Source organism: Melopsittacus undulatus, chromosome W (genome assembly GCF_012275295.1).
Source record: "Melopsittacus undulatus isolate bMelUnd1 chromosome W, bMelUnd1.mat.Z, whole genome shotgun sequence".
In the NCBI taxonomy this organism is placed as follows: domain Eukaryota; kingdom Metazoa; phylum Chordata; class Aves; order Psittaciformes; family Psittaculidae; genus Melopsittacus; species Melopsittacus undulatus.
The window spans coordinates 2,114,661-2,139,758 of NC_047558.1; the positions used below are offsets into that span (position 1 = coordinate 2,114,661).

Genomic DNA, 25,098 nt, shown 5'->3' on the forward strand with positions numbered 1-25,098 from the left:
GGAACTTCCACCTCTGCACAGGAGGGAGTTCAGTAAAATCTATTTGGATGCTCTGGAAGAGCCGCATTGCCAATTCACATCCCCCTGAGGCAGTTTTTCTTATAATCTTTTTATTCACTTTTTGACAGGTCAACCTGTGACCTGTGTGGTCTTACCCTCCCAGCACTATGACCCCACCCCCCAACTGTTTACAGCATCATTTGAGAGTTTTAAAGTTTCTAAATGGCCTTTTAACACTGTTGAGACCTGGTTCCTGATTGTGATGGGGATCACCATGTTGGCACACATACAGAGTGTGTTTTACCTATGACCATTTTGTCTGATCTTGAAAGCTAAGCAGAGTCGGGTTTGGGTCTTGTCTAGGGTTAGACGACAATATAGGAGGACCAAGAGATTTTCCCTGAGGTTAGACAGTCATGAGTGGCAGGGTGTGTGGGACAGTATGGGCAAGTATCTAGGTCAGTGGGCTCCTCCAGTGCTTTGGAATTTCACCAACGAACAAGTGCAAAATCCGGAAAGTTAGTAAAACACTTAAATGAGGTGTGTTGTCATTCTGACCACACCAGAGACAGGCAAATAATGGCAATGTTCTGGGGCTTGGCCTATGCTTACAGGGCCTTGTTCAACACTATCCAGAACCTTCAAAAGGAAAAAAATGTCCCTGGATCTGAGGGCAACGCAGAAGTCAGCTCAGCTACTCCAGCTCCAAGCACAGCAGCTACACCACTTCCAGCGACAAACAGTCACTACTCAAACCACAGTGATAATCACTGCAGCTAAACCAGAGGACCAATTCGTATCAGTATCAGTTGTCCCTGTATGCAAGAGAAAAAACAAAAAAGAGGAAAGAACGGTGAAGCAAGAAGAAGAAACAATGCATTCACCACCTGATCCAGCATTTGATCAGGAGTCATCATCACATGAAGAAGAAGAAGAAGAAGAGGTGACTTCTTGACCTCAGACCTCAACCGAGCTACGGAATATGCGAAAAGATTTTACCCGTCAACCAGGGGAGCACATCATCACTTGGTTGCTCCAATGATGGGACAATGGGACTGATGGTCACGAATAGAAGGTACAGAAGACAAGCAGCTGGGATCACTTGCTAGAGAAGGGGGAATTGACAAAGCAATTGCAAGAGAGATAAAGTCCATAAGTCTTTGGAGGTGACCCTTGGCAGCTGTGAAAGAAAGGTTTCCATGCAAGGGCGATGTTATGAGTCATTCGGCCAACTGGATCACGGTAGAGAAAGGCATCCAGTCTCTGAGGGAATCAGCCATCATAGAGATGATCTATCACATCAAGCCGAATAATGGGGATATACCCATAGACCCAGATGAAGTTGAATGTACACTACTCGTGGAAAAAAACTGACACGGAATGCACTGTCATCAAATGCCCATTCATTGGCAACAGTAACCTGGAATGACATAGTACCACTAACAATGGATTAAATGATTCATAAACTCCGAGAGTTCAAAGCCAATCTCACCCCTTCCATCATCTCAGGTATGGAAAAACTGTCACAGGATCTCAAACAATTGAGGAATGATCTATCTGATTTATCCAGCTCCTCATGTGTACCAACACATGTCTCAGCTATTAACAAAAGTCGTCCTATTGTTCGAGAGAGAAGATATAGAAGGTATACACCACAGGCCACCCTATGGTTTTAGCTGCGGGACCATGGAGAAGACATGACGAAGTGGGATGGAAAACCTACTTCAGCTTTGGAGGAACGGGTGTGTGAACTGAAGAGGGGAGCAAGGGCCAAGACTGATCATCCCATGAGAGCTGTGGCTTTAGTCTCTGGTGAGCAGGTTCCCAGGTGGAGTGAAAGAGCTGGTTTTACTCCAGTTCCTGTGATAATGAAGAATAATCCCTTTCAACATGACTTAAGTCAGTCCCACAGAAGTATAAGACTCTAGTAGATACCGGTGCACAGTGTACCCTGATGCCATCAAGCTGTGAAGGGGTGGAACCCATCTATATTTCTGCGGGGGTGGTTGCAGCAATGGAAGCAGAGCAACTGGCAACACAGAGGCAATCCATTCTGGCCTGCTGCATTGTGGAAAGATATTGCTGCCTGGGTACAGAACCTGGTGGTAAAGGTACACCATGTGGATGCCCATGTACCCAAGAGTTAGGCCACCAAGGAGCACCAGAACAACCAACAAATGGATAAAGCTGCTAAGGTTGAAATGGCTCAGATGGACTTAGATTGGCAGCATAAAGATTAATTATTTTTAATTATTATTTACTGAGAGCAATGGGTGGTGGAACTTTCAAGCATTGGGATACACGCTTCCCAAAGGCCACCGGGGTGGTCAACACCAAAGGATCTGCCTGCCAACAGGGCTGGCCCAGCCCAGTCAGAACTTTTACATACTATAAAGGGGATAGGGTTTCGGTGGTACACATAAAGAATTTGCTGAGGAAGACAGTCTAGGTTATTCCTGCTTCAGGTAAAGGCAAACCCACTCGTGGGATTGCTTTTGCTCAAGGACCCGGATATACTTGGTGGGTAATGCGGGAAGATGGTGAAGTCCGATGTATACCTCAAGGGGATTTGATTTTAGGAGAAAACAGCCAATGAACTTAATTGTATGCTGTTGACTGCTGTGTAATACTTTTATAGCCCACCAACTAGATGTCTTTAGGTCACCAGCTACTGGCGCTGACTTCCCTCCAACCATCATCCCAACAGAGAATGAACTTTGATAGAACCAGACGAGTTTTGCTGTAAAGGAACGAACAGCATCAGCAGGCAACAATCCAACACTGCACACAGCCTCTCCTGCCTCTGAATACTGTTACAAGAGGTGGAACCTGACATCATGGACCGTATGGACTCAGCTGCATTATAGTCCATGCACTAAGAAATTATCTCTTTGTCTGTGTGTGTATGTGGATGTATACGTATATATGTAAGAGTGATGGTATATTGAAAATGTGGGATCTAAGCATGACATGAATGGTATGGAATAAGGGGTGGATACTGTCCTGCCTTTAGCAGAAGCATTCATTTTTTTTCTCCTTCTTAGTAGCTGGTGCAGCGCTAATTTTTGACCTTCAGCCTCAAAACAAATCTGATAAGATTAATGTTTAGTCTGACCATGGACTTTGTGAGTCTCATGCTCTGCCAGGGAGGAGGGGAAGCAGGGAGGAAGCAGAGCAGGACACCTGAACGAAACTAGCCAAAGAGGTATTCCAAACCACAGCACATCATGCCCGGGGAGGTAACTGGGAGTCACCCGTGATTCGGAGAAAACTCCAGGAACAAACTCGCCAACAAAGTTTTCAAGTTGACAAGAAGGTATTCTTTATTCCGGCGCCGAGAGACACGGGGGATAGCTCCACCTAGCGTGTGTCTCTCTTATTGCTACACAAGCCATCCTTATATCGCCCTTGGGTATACATACATATTCATGAGGTTACGTATGGATTACATCATTTTCCAGAAGGCTCCCCGAATGCGTACATAATTGTGGTGGTGGTCTCTGAGGGTCGTTTACTTCTTCCCACGATCTTCATCACTCTTGGCAGCCTCTGAAGCATGTGCAGTAGCTGTTTACACCAGTTTAGTTGGTCTGTTAGCACCAGAGACATAATAGTCCCCTTGTCCTCCTACTTATCAGTTAGTTTACCCATAGCCCATCCTGGACACCTGCTATTCCCAGATACTCCCTATCCCTGCGTCCTGTTTTTCTAGACTGTTTTTCTTAAAACTACCTCAACTAGAACGATTTATCTTATGCCAGTATGTTCTCTATCTGTACTCTATTTTTTCTTCTATGTACTAAGCACCTCAGTAACTTTCCACTGCTACTGCTACAAAGCCATCAAACTTAACATTACTTACAACTAATTTTAAAGGTTTATATATTCCATTTTGTGATTTTATGTTCCCCTTGTTTCAATTCCCCCCTTTCTTTGTCCCTTTGCAAATTCTTTTGCAACATTTTATATATTACAATTACCATCAAAAGTCTTTTTAATATACCTTCCCATTTCTACTTGATGCTTGATTTCATGTCTCTTCCAATCTTCATAGTTGATCACAGATCGTTTACAACACCAGAGGGAACATTGTATCATACCACAAGTAATCAATATTACAGAAATTAATATCAACATTCCTGCTACCAGTTGCCTCAACCAGGAGAGATTAGGTAACCATGAAGTTAACTTTTTCCATTTTTCTTCAAAACCCCAGGAAATGTCATCCACAGCCATCTCATGAAATATCTTCGTTTGTTTCCAGATTTCCTCCAGATCTGTTTCAATTCTGCCACTTTGGTCTATATAGGAACAACAACTTTCATCGATTATAGAGCAGACCCCTCCTTGTGATGACAATAACATGTCTAGGGCCATTCGGTTTTGTAATACCACCTTTGATAGGCTGGTTATTTCTTGTTGTTCTGCTTGGACTATATCAGTGTTCTTACTTTCCATTTCCTCTATGGTTGCTGAAATATTTACAATTGCTTTCTCTAATTCACTTACTCCTAAAGATGGAATTAACCCTCTCACAAAACTATGAAATGCGGTGTGCTGTTCAATAATAGGGTTAAACCCTCGCTTAATTTGTTTAACGAAACTTCTAATCCAGGTTCCGGAAGGATATCTGTCAATTATAGTAAAATTGGGTATTACAGCACCTAAGGTGCATGCCTGCTTCCAGTTGGGGGGTAAAGTCTTATAAGCATTTTCTCCACATAACCAATACCATCCTTTCCCTTTAGGAACGGGCCACCATTGAACTACGATACCATCTATATTAATAGTGTGATTGCAATTTGAATGGTGACCTACATCTGTGGCATTTAAGCAAGTACGGTCTCCCACCTTGGTTCCTGGTGTAATACATCTTTGTACACAGGTATAATATTTATTACCTGGATTAGGATTAACTATTCCAAATCTCAACCTTCCCTTTGAATACAAATTGCTAGTGTTCACCCACAGATTTGTCCATGAAACAGTGTTAAGAATTGGAACTCCAAATAATGGGAGTTCCAGGCTTTCTCCTGATTTAGGCTACTGTGCACACACCCAACAGTCACTACGATTAAAAACATCAGTGACATTTTGCATTAATTTTAGGTATAAGTTCTGGTTCCAAGCTTGTGCACCAGTTATCATATGAGTCCAACTTATGACCGACGCAATTTCATACGTAAGGGTCCTGAAGGTTCGATCTACCATGTCTTCTCTGGTTCTGGTGCTTTCTTTATTCTTGAATAATGTATCCAAGTAGGTTGTTCCTTTATCTTCACTGCTGTAAAGGTGGTCTGCAATATCTGGTACAGTCAGCTCCACTTCTCCTGTAGAGGATCTCATGAGAAATTCTTAACATAAACCCTGTCTCCAGATCTGAAAGGGTGAATTGGATAATCCAAACCTCTTGCTCTTGTCCCTGCTACTCTCTTATTTATCTCCTCCAATTGTTTTCCCAGATTGATCAAAAACTGTCGGAGATAGCCTTCCCCTACTTCTTCAAGACTTTCTCCTTTAAACTGAGACTGATATGGTCTTCCATACAAAATCTCAAATGGGCTTACCCCTTCTTTCAACCGAGGTTTAGTTCTAATTCTCAATAGAGCCAGCGGTAATGCTTGATACCAGTATAAATTCGTTTCCTGACAAATTTTACCAATCTGTTGTTTAATCAGGTGGTTCATTTTTTCTACTTGCCCACTGGCCCGAGGCCTGTATGGTACATGCAGTTGCCAATCAATTTCTAATTTTTTGCTGATTTCTTGCAACAATTTTGCACTAAAGTCTGAACCCCGGTCGGAAGAAATTGCTGCTGGTACTCCAAAATGAGGTATTATTTCATTTAATAATGTTTTAATCACTTGTCTTGCATTATTTATCCTACAAGGGAATGCTTCTGGCCAGCCTGAAAAAGTATCTGTTAGTACCAACAAATATCGATAATCCCCTTTTCTTGGTAGTTCAGAAAAATCTATTTGCCATTGTTGTCCCGGATAATTTCCTCTCCCTATTGTCCCACTTTGATTTCTGTTTTCAGTTTTAGGATTATTCCTAAGACATAGCTGACATTGCTTTGTCACTGATTGAATTGTAGTGTATAGATTTCTTCCTACAATTTGTTTGACTACATGTTTATATAAAGAATTGCCACCCCAATGAGTTTTATTATGTTCTTCCTGAATTAACTTCCAGAGTTGGTTATAGGGGATTACAATTCGCCCATCAGGTATCTGAACCCAACCCTCTTTATTTTCTTGTCCCTTTAAATCCTCAATCAATTTTCTATCCTCTTTTGAATACCTAGTTTTAAATTTCTCAATTGTTAGTTTGCCATCAGGGATTAAGGACATGATTTGTGATTGTTCAGCTGCTCGTTTGGCTTCAAAATCGGCCAAATTGTTCCCAATTTCCTGATCAGAGTCACCTTGTTGATGTCCTTTACAGTACATAATAGCTACTTCTTTAGGTAGCTAAACAGCTTCCAGTAATTGTAGAATTTCTGTAGCATGTTTAACCTGTTTACCTTGTGTGTTCAAAAGTCCTCGTTCTTTCCAGATAGCACCATGTGCATGAACCGCACCAAATGCATATTTAGAATCAGTCCAAATGTTTATCCTTTTATCTTTAGCCAATTCCAGGGCTCTCGTTAAAGCTATTATTTTTGCCTTCTGGGCAGAAGTATTCGAGGGTAATGGTTTAGCTTCTATTACCTGTGAAGTAGTAGTAATGGCATACCCTGCTTTCCATTTACCATTTTTCACGAAGCTACTACCATCAGTAAACCAAGAATCAGCATCTTCCAGAGGTTTTTCTTTTAAGTCTGGTCGGCTTGAATATACAGTTTCTATGGTGGCCAGGCAGACATGTGTTAGTGGTTCTGTCGATTGTTCCTGCAAAAAGGATGCTGGATTTACAACGTTAGTGACCACAATTTCTATATCATCTTGTTCCACAAGGGTGGCCTGGTATTTTAGAAAACGTGAGGGAGATAACCAGTGGGCTCCTTTCTGCTTAACATTACTTACAACTAATTTTAAAGGTTTATATATTCCATTTTGTGATTTTATGTTCCCCTTGTTTCACCCGGTAGGGCACACTTCTGGGTCAGGCTCATTTCAGTGGGTGGTATTGTATTCTATTCCCTTGTTGTTTCACTTATCATTATTATTATTGATGGTAGCACTAGTGATTTGTGTTATACCTTAGTTACTGGACTGTTTTTATTTCAACCCATGGGAGTTAAATTCTTTCGATTCTCCTCCCCATCACTCTGGGATCTCGGGGGGGGGGGGGGGGGGGTGATGCTGGCCAGGCATGGTGATGAAGTCTCCCCATCTTGAATACTTACTCCAGAAGTAAGCAGCGAAGCAGTGAGACCAGATCATGAGCATGCACATCCATATGAACCTGCTGGGCACTGATACGGGGATAGACTCCACAACTGGTTAAAGTTGTAAAGTAGGTATGCTTTTATTCAGTGCTGAGGCACATGGGGGATAGCTCCTCCAAAGGCATGCGCGCCTCAGCGTTGTTTCCCTCTACATTTATTCTCTAAAGTTATACATATGCATGAGGGTACACAACACGCGTATACATATTCATATCCTATTCCCACTTCATTTTATAATGAGCTAAAAGGTCCTTTGCGCTTGTGCAGTGCCTGCTTTTGGTCGTGAGCAAGAATCTCAAGGTGAAGTAAACGAGTCTTCCTCGAGCCTGAACTTTTCACACCTAGTCATTATGCATGCTCCCTGGAGGCTTGGTCGTTGTCCAAAGCGTAGAGCCAATTTCAGCCGGCCTAGGTGTCCAAAGGATGGGAATCAAGTCACAGTCCCTACTCCTTAACAATAGCCATGTCCTTATATCTTGTTCTAGCATACACAGCGAGTACGATAAGCATGAACGAGTTGTAACACTGTTAAGCAAGCAGCTTGACCTACCCCCTTGTACACTGCAAGTACAATAAGCATGAGCAAGCAGTAACATTGTTAAGCAAGCGGCTTGACCTACCCCCCGTACATTGGTTAACCCTTCACATCAGGCACCATCTTCCTGCTGGATATCACCTTCCTCATCTCTGAGCAGTTGGCTTCCAGCAGCAGCGAGGCTGTCTTCAGAGCTGGTGGGCTCTTCCTGTATTTCCTCCTGAGCTGCCTTGCCTGGGTGGGCATAGAGGGCTACAACCACTACTAACTTGTGATTGAAGTCTTCAGGACCTACCATGACCACTTCCTCCTCAAGATCTGCCTGGTGGGCTGGGGAGGCAGAGATGACCCGAGGGCAGAGGCCATAGATTGGAGGGCACCTGGGTAGGTTTGCCCCCACCATAGATGGTGCCTGTATGGGGATGGAGATGTGGCTGTGGGGGAACAGATGTCTGAAAGCAGAGGGGTCTCTGTCAAGAGACTTGGTGGAGAAAGAGACTCAGTGGCTTGAGAGCAGAAGCTGGTGCTGGAGCAAGGGTGGGTCACCCTGGGGGTCACCCAGCAAGGGAGTCATGTGAGAGCCATTGCTTCAGGTCATGGCAACAGTGGGATTCTCTTTCTAAAGGCAACATCCAGGACAGCCCAGAGATGGGCTTGATGCAGAAAGCACCCACTCATCTCTGAAGTGCTTTGGGCAGGAGGCTGGGGTAGGAAGATCTCATGATCTTTCCTGGCCTAAAATTCCACAGCCCTGTGAGATCCTCTGTCCAGGGTTGATACAGCACAGCTTGCTCCTGGGCCAGAGCTTACACTAGGTATCCCTGTTGTGTGCACCATCCTTGGTTCCCCCTTGGCGGGGAGGATGTTGCTTTGTACTCTGTACAGGGAGAAAGGGGCAATGAGTCTTTCAAGGAGCTCCGAGGGCTGGGGACTAGGATGGCCACTTTACTCTGTTCTTGCCACCCAGGACTCCCCTTTGTCTATATGATGCTGATCTTCCTGGCCAGCTGGAGAAACTACAGCCCCTTCTCCATTCCCATCTATGAATCTGTTGGTGGCAAATCCACCAATGCAGCCATGTAAGTCATGGGAATTGGGTTGCCTGGTCCTTGGTCTTAGATGAAGTCAACTGGCTAAACCTTCACTGTGTCCTACAGGCTCTCCTCAGCCCACCTGTGGCTTTTCTGGGGCTCTGTGCAGGGTGGTGGTGGGATCCCCCCCCCTCCCTGTTTCACTAAGCTGGGTTCTGGGCTTGTACCACATGTTAATGTTTCTCCCAGCCCCTTTGACTCACATCCCTGTGGGATGACACAGCATAACCTTCTGCCTTTTCTCCCCCCTCCAGATGCTGGATCACAAGCCCTCTGATCAGTAACATTGTGAACCTGGGTTTCTTCAGCCTGGTGTTCCTCTTTAACTTGGTCATGCTGGTGGCCATGGTCCAAGAGATCCTTCAGCAGAACAACAAAGGCCACAAGCTCAAGCATGAACTTACACTCTTTGGGCTGAGCATCCTGCTGGGCATTCCCTTGACAGGTCTTCTTCTCCTTTACCTCTGGCATCTTCAGCCTCATCTCCCTCTACCTCTTCACCATCATCAACTCCCTCCAAGGTGAGCTGGGGATGCAGGGCCCTCTGAAGTGGTGTTGGTGTGGTGGTGATGAGGTATGGGAGAAGCTGTCCCTGTCTGGTTGCTGCCTTACTCTTGGCTGCCATTGGTGCCTCAAGGGGATTTGCCCACCCTTCCTTCCTCCTCTCCCAGGTTTCCTCATCTTCCTCTGGTACTGGACCATGGTGCTGAAGGTGAGGAAGTCCTCTGATTTCTAGAGCAGCTCCAACAGCATTGAACTGCAGCCCAAGAGCAGGCAGAGACCATCATGGCTGTGCTACTCCAAGTACAACCGCAGAAAGGACCAACATCATCCACTTTGCTACCACACCCACAGACGGTGCAGAAGTTCAGTGGGTGCACCCACACACCAGACTTGTGCCCATTAAAGTTGTTCCTGCTTAGAGCATGGCTCACTGGGGTCTCTCTGCTGGGCATGTTGGCACGTTGGTGGGCTCTCTGATGGGATCCATCTCTCAGCTAGGGTTGTCCCATCTCTTGGGCAGGACCCAGTGTGAATGCCATAGGATTCTGCTGAGCTGAGATCAGTAACAGTGCTCCCAGCAGAGCACTGGCAGCCCAGTGCAATAGGGGTTGGGGTGATGGAGGAAGATGTCATGGCTTGGGAAACTGTTGCAGTCTCCAAGGACCATCACTGCCTAGCAATGAGGGAGGCTGTTGGAGGATGGGAATACGAAGAGGGAGGTTTTGCAGGGCAGGAATCTCCTCCCTCAGTGCTTGCAGGGCAGAATGCGGCTTTCCTGGCTGTGCCACTTGCAAAGCACAGCACTATCTCACATCCCACTAGTTCCCCTTCTGGATGCTTCTTCACCTGTGGCTCATCTCCCTCCACAGGGATCCCAGCTGGGGCAGGGGGACCTTACCAGGAAGAGCAGCTCACAGCAAAGCTCAGGAGCATGCCGGGTTTCCTAGAGTCACACAATCATAGAGTGGTTTGGGTTCGAAGGGACCTTCAAGATCATATACAACAATTTGGGATAGGGGTGCTCTGACATGTTGCTGGTCTGGTGGGGGCTGTCAACCAAGGATTTGGCAGGATGGGGGGGGAAAGGGGAAAGACAAAAGCCCCAAGTCAGATGGAAGTGGACAAGAGGAAAGGATGTAGCTCTGATGGTTACTGTGAGCTGGGGCAGAAGGTCACTTGCCAACACACAGGAAGATGTGAGGTGTTCTCAGAATGCAGATGAAGACATGGCCATTGCCTCAGGAGCAGCCACAAGCCCCAGGGGAGCCCGGGCAGGAGCAGAGCGGTGTGGGATGGCTGGGAGCAGCCAGGAGACCCCACAAAGGAGCATGAACCTGCACATGGGCACAGTCCTGCTGCTCCTGGTGCTGCCTGGTGAATGGCAGGCCAGGGAGACACAGGCACCCCCGGCATGTGGGGTATTTGCTGAGGAAACTTTGAGGGAAAAAAGAGGCTTATAAAAGGTGGAAGAAAGGACAGGTGGCCTGGGAAGAATACAGGGATGTTGTCTGGGAAGATAGGGACCAGGTTAGGAAAGCTTAGAATTAAACTTGGCTACAGATGTGAAAGATAACAGAAAGGGATTCTATAGTTACTTTGCAATAAAAGACAGACTACAGACAATGTGGGCCTGCTCCAAAACATATCAGGAGAACTGGCTATCCTGGAGTTGGAACTAGATGATCTTCAGGTCCTTTCCAGTCCTAACTATTCTATGATTCTATGAACTTCTTTGCCTCAGTCTTCACTGGCACAGGCTCTGACCACACCACCCCAGTCTTGGAAGGCAGACACAGGGACTGTGAGAATTAAGACCTTAGGCCCACTGTAGGAGAGGACCTGGTTCAAGACCATCCTAAGAACCTGAATGTGCAGAAGTCCATGACACCTGATGAAATCCATCTGCAGGTCCTGAAGGAGCTGGCAAATGAAGTTGCTAAGCCACTGTACATCATATTTGAAAAATCATGGCAGACAGGTGAAGTTCCCAATGACTGGAAAAAGGGAAATATAACTCCAATTTTCAAGAAGGGGAAAATGGATGACGCAGGGAATTACAGACCAGTCAGTCTCACCTCTGTGCCTGGGAAAATCTTGGAGCAGATCCTCCTGGAAGACATGCTAAGGCACATGAAAAGCAAAAAGGTGCTTGGTGACAGCCAGCATGGCTTCACTAAGAAGAAATCCTGACTGACCAATTTGGTGGCTTTCTATGATGGGGCTACGGAACTGATGAACAGGGGTAGAGCAGTTGATGTCATCTACCTGGACTTGTTGAAAGCGTTGGATACTGTCCCGCATTGTTAGCGGAAGAATAGACACATAACCACCGGAATGGTTATATGAGGTACTTTATTGCAGCGCTGGGAAACCAGGGGCACGCGCCCAAGTCTGGCTTCAACCTCGTCACATTGCGTTCGCAATTTATGCATCAAAAGTTTCGCAATTAATGCATATTCAACATAAATTGCTACCTTAACTAACATATGCATCAGGGATTGCCTCATCAGTCCTTTACAACATCAGCCTCTTCTGCGCTTGCGCAGCCCCCCTCTGGTGGTCGTCCTGATGAAGTAGGGAGTCTTCCTCAGATGAAGTAAGAAGTCTTCCTCGCTCTGTCCTTTTCACCTGTCCGTTCTTTGGACAGACCCCAACCATTATGTGGATGCCAGCATTGTCTTGTTTTCACTTGGCTGCCTCTGGTCAGTCTGTATGTTCTGCTTGGATAAGGTTTTACAATCTTAAATCCACCCATGCCAAAATTACAACTAAGGTACAGAACAGCAAAGTTACAACTAATGTACAAAACGATTAACGAAGGTACAGAACAGTGAAATTACAATTTGTTAATATATAAAGGCCTTCTATTGATTTACAAACTTTCAAATATAATTATTTTTAACATAAAATTTCACCCTTTTCTAACAGCATGACATTTTTGTCTCTAAATTGGAGAGACATCAGTTTGATAGATTAATAGAGCCTCATGCTCTGCCAGGAAGGAGGGGAAGCTAGGAGGAAGGAGAGACAGTACACCTGACACAGGCTAGCCAAAGAGGTATTCCATACCATAGCACGTCATACCTAGGATGTAACCGGGAGAGACCCAGAAGGGCTGGAGCTCTGGGAAGATGGAGGAGGTATCGGTCGGTGCTCGGTCAGACAGGGTGGGGTGAGTTATGGGTCGGTGGCTGGTGAGGTGTTGTATTCTCTTCACTTGTTATTTGCTTTATCATTGTTTGTAGTAGTAGTAGCAGTAGTGATTTATGTTATACCTTAGTTATTAAACTGTTCTTATCTCAACCCGTGGGGGCTACATTCTTTGGATTCTCCTTCCTAACTCTCCAGGAGTTGGAGGAGCAAGGGGGGAGAGTGAGTGCACAAGCTGTGCAGTTTGGTTTTAAACCACCACAGTTCTTTTTGGTGCCCAACGTGGGGCCCGAGGGGTTGAGATAACAACAGATCTGACAGGATTTATAGTCAAGTTGTCACAATGCTGATTTATTGGCTCTCACAGTTGTTTCTCTGGATCTCACAGCTTGAAAATGTTGCAACTGATTTAGAGCATGTATTTGCTCTGTTAGCGTGTTTCAGTTATGGGGCTTGGGCTAAGGTTCTTGTTTCACTGTACTTTACGGCAATGACTTGTAATACGGGGGGGGCTCTGGCAGCAGGGTGGGATGGATGTGGCCGTGGACTTGTACCGGGCCGTCCCGCTGCTCTTCACCATCCTTGCCCTTGTCCTCACCTCCGTTTGCGTGAGGCTGTGGGAAGCCGCGGAGGAGCGGCCCCGGGAGCCGGCAGCAGCCAGCGAAGCGGCGCGGGAGAGCAGCCCCGGGAACCAAGTGGCAGTAGCAGAGCAGCGGGGGAAGGCGGTGGAGGAGCCAAGAGAGGCAGCAGCTGAGCAGCGGGAGCAGGCAGTGGAGGACCTGAGCCCTGCAGCCGAGCCCAACCCTGCAGTGGCCGAGAGCATCCCCCGGAAGTCACCCGCCAAGCCCCAGCAGGATGCAGGAGACCACACAGTATTTCTCAGCAAGGCAGAGGAGGGAGATCCAGACTTGGGAGAAGAGAAGCTGGTGGTGGGAGAGCTGGCAAGCACGGCAGCTACATCAGCCCCATTGACAAGTGCAGCAGCATCATTTGAGAGTTCTGAAGGTTTTGAATGGCTTTTGGGTACCCATGGGACCTGCCTACTGATTGTGATGGGGAACAGCATGTTGGCACACACACAGAGTGTGTTCTAACCATGACCATGTTGTTTGATCCCAAAAGTTAAGCAGAGTCAGGTTTGGGTCTTGTCTAGGGTTAGATAAGGATATAGGAGCACGAGGAGACTTTCCCAAAGGCTGGACAGTCATGAATGGCAGGGCATGTGGGACAGTATGGGCGAGTATCTGGTCCACTGGACCCCTCCAGTGCTTTGGAAGCATTGGAGATGGAAGGCAGCTGTATGGAGTCCCCAGCACCAAGCTGTAGAAGTGCTGAAGGGGTGGTAAATGATTTTGAGCCTGGTGGGCCCAGATACTTCAGGCCATCAGGGCAGAGATGCATCATAGAGATTGACTCATGATCAAGGGGTGGACTTAGCAGTGACGATATATTGAAAATGTGGGATCTGAACATGACCTGAATGGTATGGAATAAGGGGTGGATAATGTCCTGGGTTCAGTAGTAGCAGTGATTTTTTTCTCCTTCTTGGTAGCTTGTGCAGTGCTATGTTTTGACTTTCGGGGTGGGAACGGTTGCTGATAGCAAGTATGTTTTGAGTTACTGCTCAAATGTTTGGTTTGTCCAAGGCCTTTTTCAGAGCCTCATGCTCTGCCACGGAGGAGGGGAAGCCAGGAGGAAGGAGAGACAGGACACCTGACACAGGCTAGCCAAAGAGGTATTCCATACCATAGAAAGTCATACCCAGGATGTAACTGGGAGTTACCCGGAAGGGCTGGAGCTCTGGGAGGATGGAGGAGGTATCGGTCAGTGCTCGGTCGGACAGTTGGGGTGAGTTATGGCTCGGTGGCTGGTGAGGTGTTGTATTCTCTTCACTTGTTATTTGCTTTATCAATATTGTTTGTAGTAGTAGTAGCAGTAGTGATTTGTGTTATACCTTAGTTATAAACTGTTCTTATCTCAACCCGTGGGGGCCACATTCTTTGGATTCTCCTTCCTAATTCTCCGGGAGTTGGGGGAGCAAGGGGGGGGAGTGAGTGCACGAGCTGTGCAGTTTGGATTTAAACCACCACAATGGATCACTCAGTGGATAAAGTACTGGCTGGATGGCTGCAAGCAAAGAGTTGTGGTCAATGGCTCCATGTCCAGCTGGAGACCAGTCACGAGTGGTGTCCCTCAGGGATCGGTGTTGGGACCGGTCTTGTTCAACATCTTTGTTGGCAGCATTGACAGTGGGATTGACTGCACCCTCAGCACTTTTGCTGATGACACCAAGCTGTGGTTCGGTTAATGCACTGGAGGAAGGAATGCAATCCAGAGGGACCTTGACACACTTCTGAGGTGGGCAGATGCTGACATTATGAAGTTTAACCATGCCAAGTGCAAGATTCTACACCTGGGTCAGAGCAATCCTAGGCACAGCTACAGGTTGGGCAGAGAGGAGATTCAGTGCAGCCCTGCAGAGAAGAACTTGGGGGTGTTGGTTGATAAGAAAATTAACATGAGCTGGTAGTGTGCGCTCGCAGCCCAGATAGCCAACCGTATCCTGGGCTGCATCAAAACAAGCATGATTAGCAGGTTGAAGGAGGTGATCCTGCCCCTATACTCTGCTCTCGTGAGACCTCACTTGTAGTACTGTGTACATTTCTGGTGTCCTCAACATAAGAAGGACATGGAACTGTTGGAACAAGTCCAGCGCAGGGCCACAAGGAAGATCACGGGACTCGAGCACCTCCCGTATGAAGACAGGCTGAGAAAGTTGGGGAAGTTTAGATTGGATATAAGGAGGATGTTCTTTACTGTAAGGGTGGTGAGGGACTGGAATGAGTTGCCCAGGGTTGTGAATGATCCATCCCTGGTAGTCTTCAATGCCAGGTTGGACAGAGCTTTGGGTTGTCAACGCAGGAGTCATGGACAACACGAAGATGATCAATGTGATCAAGCGATTGCCAAACATTATTAGATACAGTGCTCTTCTTATACCCTTACTCCCTTATGTAACAGCCTTGGATACTGAGCTCTAATTGGTTAGTCTAGAGGTTACTATCGCTTACAGAGCTAATGTTTACAACTTGTTATAATTGTGATTAAATACCTTACTCTAAAAATAAAGTGGGAAACTACAACCTTGGCAGGGATCATTCTCTGCACGTTTTCAGTGGAAAATTACAGAGGCCTAACAAGACAATTGACCTTGCTTATGCCTGCCAAGAATCTTCTTACTTTACAGTAATAAGGCTCAGGGTATCGGGATCGCTCACTACGTGGCCTTGGCTCTTTAAGAATTCCCACAAATCCCCCTTCTTGTTTTTGAGTGATCCAGATACCCTTTACAGCTTTTTCTATAATATGTTGTATACATTGTAAGAAACAAGGAATAATCATTAAAAGTAGGATTAGAAATGTTAGTAACATTAAAATACCTTTGATAATATCTTTAATCCAACTCGTGATTCCTTAAAGCAGAAGCATTCTGATGCAAATGGAATGTGAAACAGCTGCAGAAATTAACTGCTAGGGTGATTGGATTTACCCCCAGGTTACAAACTGCCCCAATACTTTTCTTTTTCACACTCCTCAGCTCCAGTGTCCATCCAGGCCATTCCACCGGGGGGGGCACTGGGAGCCGAATTGGAGGGCAGCTTCATCTGAACACGGGTACCAAACATTTTTCAGAAGTCCCTCACCCTGCTTTAAGTGGCTACAACATGCTCGGCAGTAGCTAAAGCTGCCTACCTGCTTAGCAGCAGCAACGGATATTTGCCGCACTTTTGTATTAACCCTTTCTTGCCCAAAATTTTAAACTGATACCCGTTAAAAACTTTTACATGAACCTGACAACAAAAAATACACAGAACACTGTCTGCCCTCATCACACACACACACATGCATGGGATCCCACAAGCACACTCCACACAACTACAGTATTTGGAACACAAAATCCAGACAATCATTACTCCCTCTACACAGTCCCACATGGAGAGTGTGGCACAAGGACCTTGTAAAGACTATCAGGAAACCAGCTCCAAGAAGCATTATTGCAGTGCGAGGTGGCAGGCTCAGCCTTAGCAGGCGTCCCTGCAAGGGCTCTGCCTCCCTCACATCGCATGAGGCTTGGGCTTTTATACTGACCAAAATGCACACTCGTTCCAACACGTAGGTGACCAGCCTATGTCAGAAGAAGTTGCCAGCAATATCTATAAAAGTCTCCAAAGGTCGCTAGAAACATGGACATACTTATATTTACCAACTTCTAGTACATGAGTATCACAGACAGACTGTATCAAAGGAATTGTATATGGGATCCCAAGCCCATGGTCTGACACATTCTTCCCGATACCCCTGATAAGATCATACAAGAGACCTTCCCATCTTGGGTGGGAAGCACACACACCAGCACACACACCATGGGAAACCGTGCAATACATCTGCATTCCCCACCCGTCTCGCTTCTCCCTTTACAGCTGCCCATTTATCATGAGGATCTGGGGGACAAAAATCAGGCTTCTTTTCCAAATGAATAGGCTCCAGGTCAAAAGCACCATCTAGGTCAGCATCGGCATTATCAGGTGTCAGAATCTCAGGAGCAGCAACAGCAAACTGATGAAAGTGCACAGGCTCCTTGTCAGGGTCAATAGGACCCTGGTCGAGAGAATTGTCTTCATCCCCATCCTCAGTCTTCGCTGCTGCGGTGGCAACCGGCAGAGGTTCAAGGAGGGGGGCAGGGGGGTGTGCTGGTCTCCATGATCTCATTTTTTGGCTTTAACATCTCTAAAACAGTTCTCCAAATGACTAACAAACCTTTCACAGCATCATTGCCTTTCGTGGCCGCATTCCACAGTTTAACTCCTGCCTCATTCCACAAAGAGATCTCAAGTCCGGTAGACTCATCAATCTCTGAGTAATGAGTCTTTGACCATTTCAACATTAACTTTAAGTCTGTCTCTTTAAAGGTTGCTCCCTTCACCTTAAGAAGGACTGGAAACACCCATAAAACAGAGGCTTCTTCCTTAGCAATTTTCTCCCAAGTCTCGAGATTAAAAGCTTCACCGACTCCCACAATTAACTCCTTACTCCAGAGCAACAATCTTTTTAGCATAGGCTCCATTCCAAGGCTTCTACCTCCGAGTACGTTCCCATTACTGATCTTGTCCCACAGCGTCTGTCCTATATGTTCCCATGAAGAAACTTCAAATGCTACCCACACAGTGAACAGAAGACCACGGTCTTGGGACCACTTTAGCAGCCTTTGTAAGGTGGCACTATCGTATTCTAGACCTCTCTTAGAGAGAAAATGTTGGAGGAGCTCCATTACTGCCTGTTCATCTTTGGATAGCAAGTGCCCCATCTCTTCCCCGGCTGCTCACCTGATCAGGGCAAGACCCCAACATTGCAGCTAGCTGACTTCCGCAGCTCCGGGGTAGCACTGATTTCGTTCGGCTCCTACCCCCTCGTTCCTGATCGGACTTCAAACCCTCTGTGAAGGTTACCAATCTGAGGGTCCCTTGTTCGGGCACCACTTGTTGATGCAGGAGTCACGGACAACACGGAGACAATCAATGTGATCAAGCGATTGCCAAACATTATTAGATACAGTGCTCTTCTTATATCCTTACTCCCTTATGTAACAGCCTTGGATACTGAGCTCTTATTGGTTAGTCTAGAGGTTACTATTGCTTACAGAGCTAATGTTTACAACTTGTTATAATTGTGATTAAATACCTTACTCTAAAAATAAAGTGGGAAACTACAACCTTGGCAGGGATCATTCTCTGCACGTTTTCAGTGGAAAATTACAGAGGCCTAACAAGACAATTGACCTTGCTTATGCCTGCCAAGAATCTTCTTACTTTACAGTAATAAGGCTCAGGGTATCGGGATCGCTCACTACGTGGCCTTGGCTCTTTAAGAATTCCCACATTGGGTGACATGGTTTAATGTGAGGTGTCCCTGCCCATGGCAGGGGGGTGGAACTAGATGATCTTAAGGTCCTTTCCAGCCCTAACTATTCTACGATTCTATGATTCTATAATGTGGGGTTGGGGATGGGTTTTCCCATGTGAAATTGTTGACCCAAAGTCCACAGCAGGGTTTTACCCTGAAATGTGGCCTGGCCAGAAGGGAGTGTTCACCCTGGTGCTGATTGATGTTGCTGAACATGAGCCAGCTTGTGCTCAGGCAGCCAAGAAGGCCAACAGCATCCTGCCCTGTGTCATCACTAGTGTGGGTAGCACGACCAGGGCAGTGATTGTCTCCCTGTACTCATCTCTGGTGAGACCACATCTAGAACACTGTGTTCAGTTCTTGGATCCTCACTACAAGAGAGACCTTGAGGTTCTGGAGGTGGGGCCAGAGAAGAGCAACAGAGATTGTGAAGGGCCTGAAGCACAGGGAACCAGGGGGATTTAGTCTGGAGGAGACTCCCAGGGACCGTATTACTCTACAACTGCCTTAAAGAAGGGTGGAGCCAGGGGGTGGCTGGTTTCTTCTCCCAAGAAACAAGTTATAGGAAAAGAGGAAATGTCATCAAGCTGTGCAAGGGGAGGTTTAGACTGGAGATTAGGGACAATTTCTTCCCTGAGAGTGTGGTCAGGCTTTGGAACAGGCTGCCCAGGGCAGTGGTAGATGAGGCCCTCAGTGATATGGTTTAGTGGTGACTTTGGCAGTGCTGGGGAATGGTTGGACTTGATGATCTTAAAGGTCTTTTCCAACCTGGTTTATTCTGTGATTCTATGGGATGTGTGGAGGGTTGTCAGTGGGGTGGGCTTGTTCCTGGGGCTGTTTTAAAACCTGGGACCAGCAGCCCAGGGTCTCATCTGCAGCCACCCTGAGGGCTAGACATGGTGGCTTTGCCTTCTTGTCATGGTTTAAGCCCAACCAGTAACTCAGAACCATGCAGCTGCTTGCTCACTACCCCCTTCTTCCCCTGTACCCCCAGCTCCCAGGGGGATGGGGAGGAGAACTGAAAGAATGTAAATCCCATGGGTTGAGATAAGAACAGTCCAGTAACTAAGGTACCATACAAAACTACTACTACTGCCACCAATAATAATAATGATAAGGGAAATAACAAGTGGAGAGAGTATAAAACTAAAAGGGGAAAAGGAAAAAAAAAAACAAAAACCACAAGTGATGCACAATACAGTTGCTCACCACTCACCAACTAATACCTAGCCCAACCCAAGCAGAGATCTCAGCCTTCTGGGTAACTACCCCCATTTTGTATAGTGGGCATGACATACTGTGGTATGGAATACCCCTTTGGCTAGTTTGGGTCAGATGTCCTGTCTCTGCTTCCTCCTGGCTTCCTGTGACCCTCCACACTGGCAGAGAATGAGACTGAAAAGTCTTTGATCAGAGTAAGCATTATTGAGCAACAACTAAAGACATCTATGCCCTCTCAGCATTACTCTCAGACTAAAGTTGAAAGCACAACACTGCACCAGCTACTAAAGGAGAAAAATAATTGTTACAGCTCAACCCAGGGCACTTCTCTAGACCTGCTGCTGTCCAGTTGCTTTTTGAAGGCCATGTCTATTCTGCTCTCGTGAGACCCTACTTGGAGCACTGTGTGCAGTTCTGGTGTCCTCAACATAAGAAGGACATGGAGCTCCTGAGCGTCAGCAGAGCTGTCACCCAGGGCATCCTCATTCCTTTTTCCCCCATGGAGGTGAGACGTGCCCCTGTCCCTCGTGTGGAAGGGCCTGTGCCTTCCAAGTATCCCTCAGTCCTAGCCCTGGGGCTTGGTGTGCTGTGTTGTGCTCTTCCTCCACCTTGCTCCACGGTTTCATCATGGAGCCACATCAGCTTTAGCTTCCCTTGTCAAGAAGTCACATGAAATGGTGTTAGGGAGGGAAGAGGCTCCCCAAAGAGACAGTGGTCAGGGTGAGGTGCAGGTAGAGGAGGAATGTGGGGGATCTTGTGCCTCCTGCCTACACCCCAGCCTTCCCACTCTCTGGACGTCCCAGAGGACCACATCCAATGGGGTGATGGTGGGCTGGAGCTCTCCTGGGACCCACTCCCAGCTCTGCCCCTTTACTGCTGGGGCAGATGAGGTTCTTCCCTTCTGCCCTTGGGGTTCCTGCTGATGTTTCTGAGTAAAACCCATCCAGGAAGTGCTGAATTTCTACCTGGACCAATGTTGGTGGGTCCTGAGCAGAGAGGTGATGCTTCCAGCAGCACTCACCACCACCCTTCTCTGTTACAGCACCCCAGGATGATGAATATGACGAAGAAGAGGAAGGCAGGGAAAATCCACCTCCCTAGGGCAATATTACGGTTCCTGAGCAGCCATACAGTGTGTGTTGTGGTGACAGTCCTCAACATTCCACAGCTGGCCATGTTCCAGGTATGAGCCAGTGTTGCTGGCATTCCTCCAGCTGCCGGCACTCACTACCTGCTGTCTTGGCTCAGGCAGCATTGCCCCCACACAGGAAGTCAACCAGACAGGGCAGGTCCTGGATGACACTGTGGTGGGCATCACAGTAGGAGAGATAAGCATCTCCAGGCTGCGGGACCCTGTGCAGCTCTCCTTCACCCATGGGCAGCTGCCCCATGTCAGTCAGCCATGCCCTCCCTCCATTCCTCCTCTGTTGCCCCTCACTGAGGCGTTGGCTGGTGCTGGTCTCCCCCCTTGCAGGGTGTCACCCCACAATGTGTCTTCTAGGATCCCAGCAAAGGTCTAGTTCTCAGTGGGGCCTCACTGGGGCTGGGTGTGGGTGCTGTGCCCAGCACTTGGGGCCATCACCCTGTGTCTGTTGCAGGGCAGACAGGAGGCTGGAGCAGCAGCGGATGTGTCACACAGCCCAGAGACAAGGGGACAGTCTCCTCCTGTGACCATCTCACCTTCTTCACCCTCCTCCTGATGACAACCCCACTCCCCACAGCTCCTGCTCATACCCTGTCTATGCTGCATGCCCCACCTTGGTGGCCCCTTGGGTACCACCAGTAGTTGCACAGGGACAGTTATAGCTGCTCCCAGTCAAGCCAAGGTCCCAAAATCAAGCCGAACCCCAGCTCAGGAGGGCAGCAGAGTGGATATATGGTGGATATATAGGCTCTGAAGCAGCAAGACTTGGGATCCTGTCTGCTTGTGGAGGCTCTCAGGAGGGTGCTCATGGTGGTCCATCATAGCCTTCACTCATCCCTTACCCCACCCCAGATAGCATCTCCTCTGAGCCACCACTGCCACACTCCCCTCAAAGACTTTCTGGGGGAACAGTCCAGGGGCTTGCCTGGGGTCTCCGCAGCAGCTACCAGGATCAGCAGTTGGTGGCTGAAGTTGGGTTGTCTAGGTTATTCCAGGGCCTGTCTAACCCAAAGTGCATGTTTGGCAGAACTCGGCTCTGGATGGGTCCACAGCACAAGCCATGATGGCTATTGCCACTGCTGGCTGCAGGGTAGCCATGGCTTTCTTCATCTTCATCATCACCTTCTGCATCTTCTTCAGGTAGGATGTGCCAGCAGCTCCCTGAGGACTCATAAGGTTGTGAGGGATGTAGGGCAGTTCTGGTGCCTTTGCATGAACCTGTTGTGACACAGGGCCCTGCTCAGTGGTGACCATGCCTTTCCTGCTCCCCCTGGGGATGCTCAGGTGCAGGTTCATGTCCGAGGAGACCCTCTGCATCAACCTATCCTTCCTGGTCAACAGAGGGATCTCCAGTGGGACCCTGCTGGAGACCTGCAAGATCCTGGGGGGGGTTCACCCACTACTGCCTGCTCTTTCACCTGGATGGTGCTGGAAGGCTGTCACCTCTACCTTCTCTTCATCAAGGTCCTCGGCACCTACATCCACCACTACCTGGTGAAGCTGTGCCTGGTGAGCTAGGGTGAACACCACCAGCCTCAGCAAGAGCCAGTGGGAGAGGCAGGCAGCAGGTTCCAACCAGAGGGGAAACAGGGTGATGCAACAATGGGCAGAGGGTGAGCAAGCCCCCATCATGCCCATTGCTCTTCAAAATGCCGTGGTCAGGGCTGGGAATTGTTTTATATGGGCTTGGGGCACCAGCACCCTCCACCCTGCTGAGCACCAGCCTCCTGCTCATCCAGCAGGTGATGTTCTTGGGGGTCTTTCCTCCCCCATTGCCCTCCATGGCACCCTGGGGGGCACTGGAGCAGAGGATCCCACAGAGAGGTTACAGGACACGCTGCCCAGCACTGTTCTTCCCTTTCCACATCATCTCCCAGCAGCAACTATTGTGCCCCTGACCCTTGTACAACCTCAGTGGGTCCCTAAGCCCCATCTTCCTGGAGGTCAGCTCATCCAGGGCCATGCAGAAACCCCAAGCAACCACCTCGCCTCCCTCTTGCTTTACTGGCCTCCACCAAGTGTCTCCCTTTTCCTTCCAGGTTTCCCCGCTCTTGTGGTGGGGGTGGCAGAAGCCACCAGCAGCTATGAAGAATACAGCATCTAGACCATGTACTACCAGGTCATGGCCCACCTGTGAGTGCCCTAGCACCCACAGGGCTTAAGTGGCCCTTTGGCATGGGGAGCAGAAACCTGGTCCTGCTGAGAGGGTTGGGGTGGTTGGTTGCACCTATACTGCTCAGCTTTATGCTGTGCTTCTGTTTCCCCAATTGTGATTGCAACACAGCAGCCACAGCCATGGTACCACCTCTTGTGTTGAGCCTCTGCAGTCATGCCTGCAGCCTCCAGGTGATGGAGAGACATTCAAGATCCACCTGGAGCTTCCTCAGGCTCTCTCCTCCCAGCTGAGCAACAGGAGGACAGCAGATCTGCACTGCTGTTCCCCCTGCTTCACCCTAGCCTTGGAAAACCTCACCAGCACAAGGGTGTCCCTGCATCTCCCAACATGTGCCCCTGGGGAGGCTCTCATGGGTGCTGCTGGGGCTAGCAGAGCCACTGGAGGCATCGTGGTTTTCTCTTTTCAGGTGCTGGATCACTTCCAAACATCTTCTGGTCCACTACATCACCAACTGTGGCTACTTTGGCCTCAATTTCCTCTTCAACACAGCTGGTTTTGGGGTGGTGGTCCAGAAGAGCTGCTGCCTGCAGGGCAAAGGGGTGGTACAAGGAGACAGCAAGGCCTGGAAGGTGGCCCTGGTGGTGATGGGGCTCTTCTGCCTGTTGGGAGCCACCTGGGCCCTGGTGTTCCTCACCCATGGCACCTCCTCTGTGCCCATGCTCTACCTCTTCACCATCCTCAACTCTCTCCAAGGTCAGGGCTGGCTCCAAGCTGGGCAGGGAGCTCAGGTGGGGAAGATAGAGGAGGCAGGAGCCAGCCTGGTAGTGGTTTGACCTGTGTTCCCAAGGCACCAGCATCTTCCCAGCATTGTAATGCCCTTCCCTTTGGCAGGGCATGTCAAGCAGCAGGTTCCAGCCACCAGCATGGAGCTGGTCATGGCTCCCAACCACATCCACTCCACTGGGGGTGGTTTTCCTCCAAGGAAGACATTCCTTAGCAGAGGAACAGGGACATTATCCACCCAGGGCATGTCCCAGACAAATGGCTCACCTTGAATCGAGGGGAGACCTTCCTGCACAAGCAAGCTAGAGGAATCCCCTGGAAGTGGCAGGGAAGAGCCAGCAGCATCCTGGCAGGATGCTTCCCACCATTTACTGCTGCTGAGTGTCTGCCTTCCTTCCCATGCAGGAATCTTCATATTCACCTGGCTGGTTTTCCTCTACTATCCAAAGGCTAAGGAGACCCTTGGCTCCTTCTCCCACACCATCAGACATGACAAAGACACCACAGCCTCCCAGGACTAGATACCGGCTGCACCGCCCTCCTGCCTGCGCGTACCTATGCTGGGAACAAGCCTCAATTCCAACAGATGCAGCTTCCCACAGAGGATAAGGGCTCAGTTTACCATGCCTCAGTTTACCCTTCAGTGGGCATGATGCACTTTAGCAGTAGATACATTTTGCTTCAACCTGGCCTGCCTTGGACAAGGAGCTCTGGAATCATGTTTAGTTCCAGGAAACCTAGCGAATATTTTTAAACAAATTGGTGGGGCCCCAGTTGGCTCAGTCACTCAAGAGGCTTTGATAAAGCATTGTAACGAATTATGCAGTATTACAGACCAGCTACCTGGAACCATAACAAATTGATTAGCAGGCTCGAGAGTCTGTTTATAGCTTAAATCACATTATTCAGTTACAAGCTATCCTAGAAATCATTGCCAACGAAACAGCCCATGCCCTTGATCTGTTGCAGGTCAGGCCACACAAATGCAGGCAGTGATAATTCAACATTGCATGGTTCTCGACTACCTGCTAGCCATGGAAGGAGGAGTTTGTGGCAAATTAAATGATGTTAATTGTTGTTTGAACATTGATGATAATGGTAAAATAGTAAACCAAATCACATCTGGAATTTTAAAATTGTCTCATACTTCTGTTCAAACCTAGAAATGATGGGAGTTTGACCCTTTTTTCTGGCTGCCTG

The 25,098-nt window shown here is 48.0% G+C and overlaps 1 protein-coding gene across 1 annotated transcript; it reads left to right on the top strand.

The window, feature by feature from the left end:
• The first annotated feature begins 20,294 nt into the window (after window positions 1–20,294).
• Window positions 20,295–24,419, top strand: LOC117437996 (adhesion G protein-coupled receptor G3-like). Its single transcript, XM_034073315.1, is given in 12 exon segments — window positions 20,295–20,360; window positions 20,898–21,038; window positions 21,124–21,246; window positions 21,330–21,369; window positions 21,454–21,553; window positions 22,026–22,139; window positions 22,284–22,383; window positions 22,385–22,404; window positions 22,406–22,518; window positions 23,039–23,132; window positions 23,582–23,868; window positions 24,304–24,419. Coding segments are annotated over 12 exon segments (1,314 nt in total).
• Window positions 24,420–25,098: the final 679 nt, after the last annotated feature.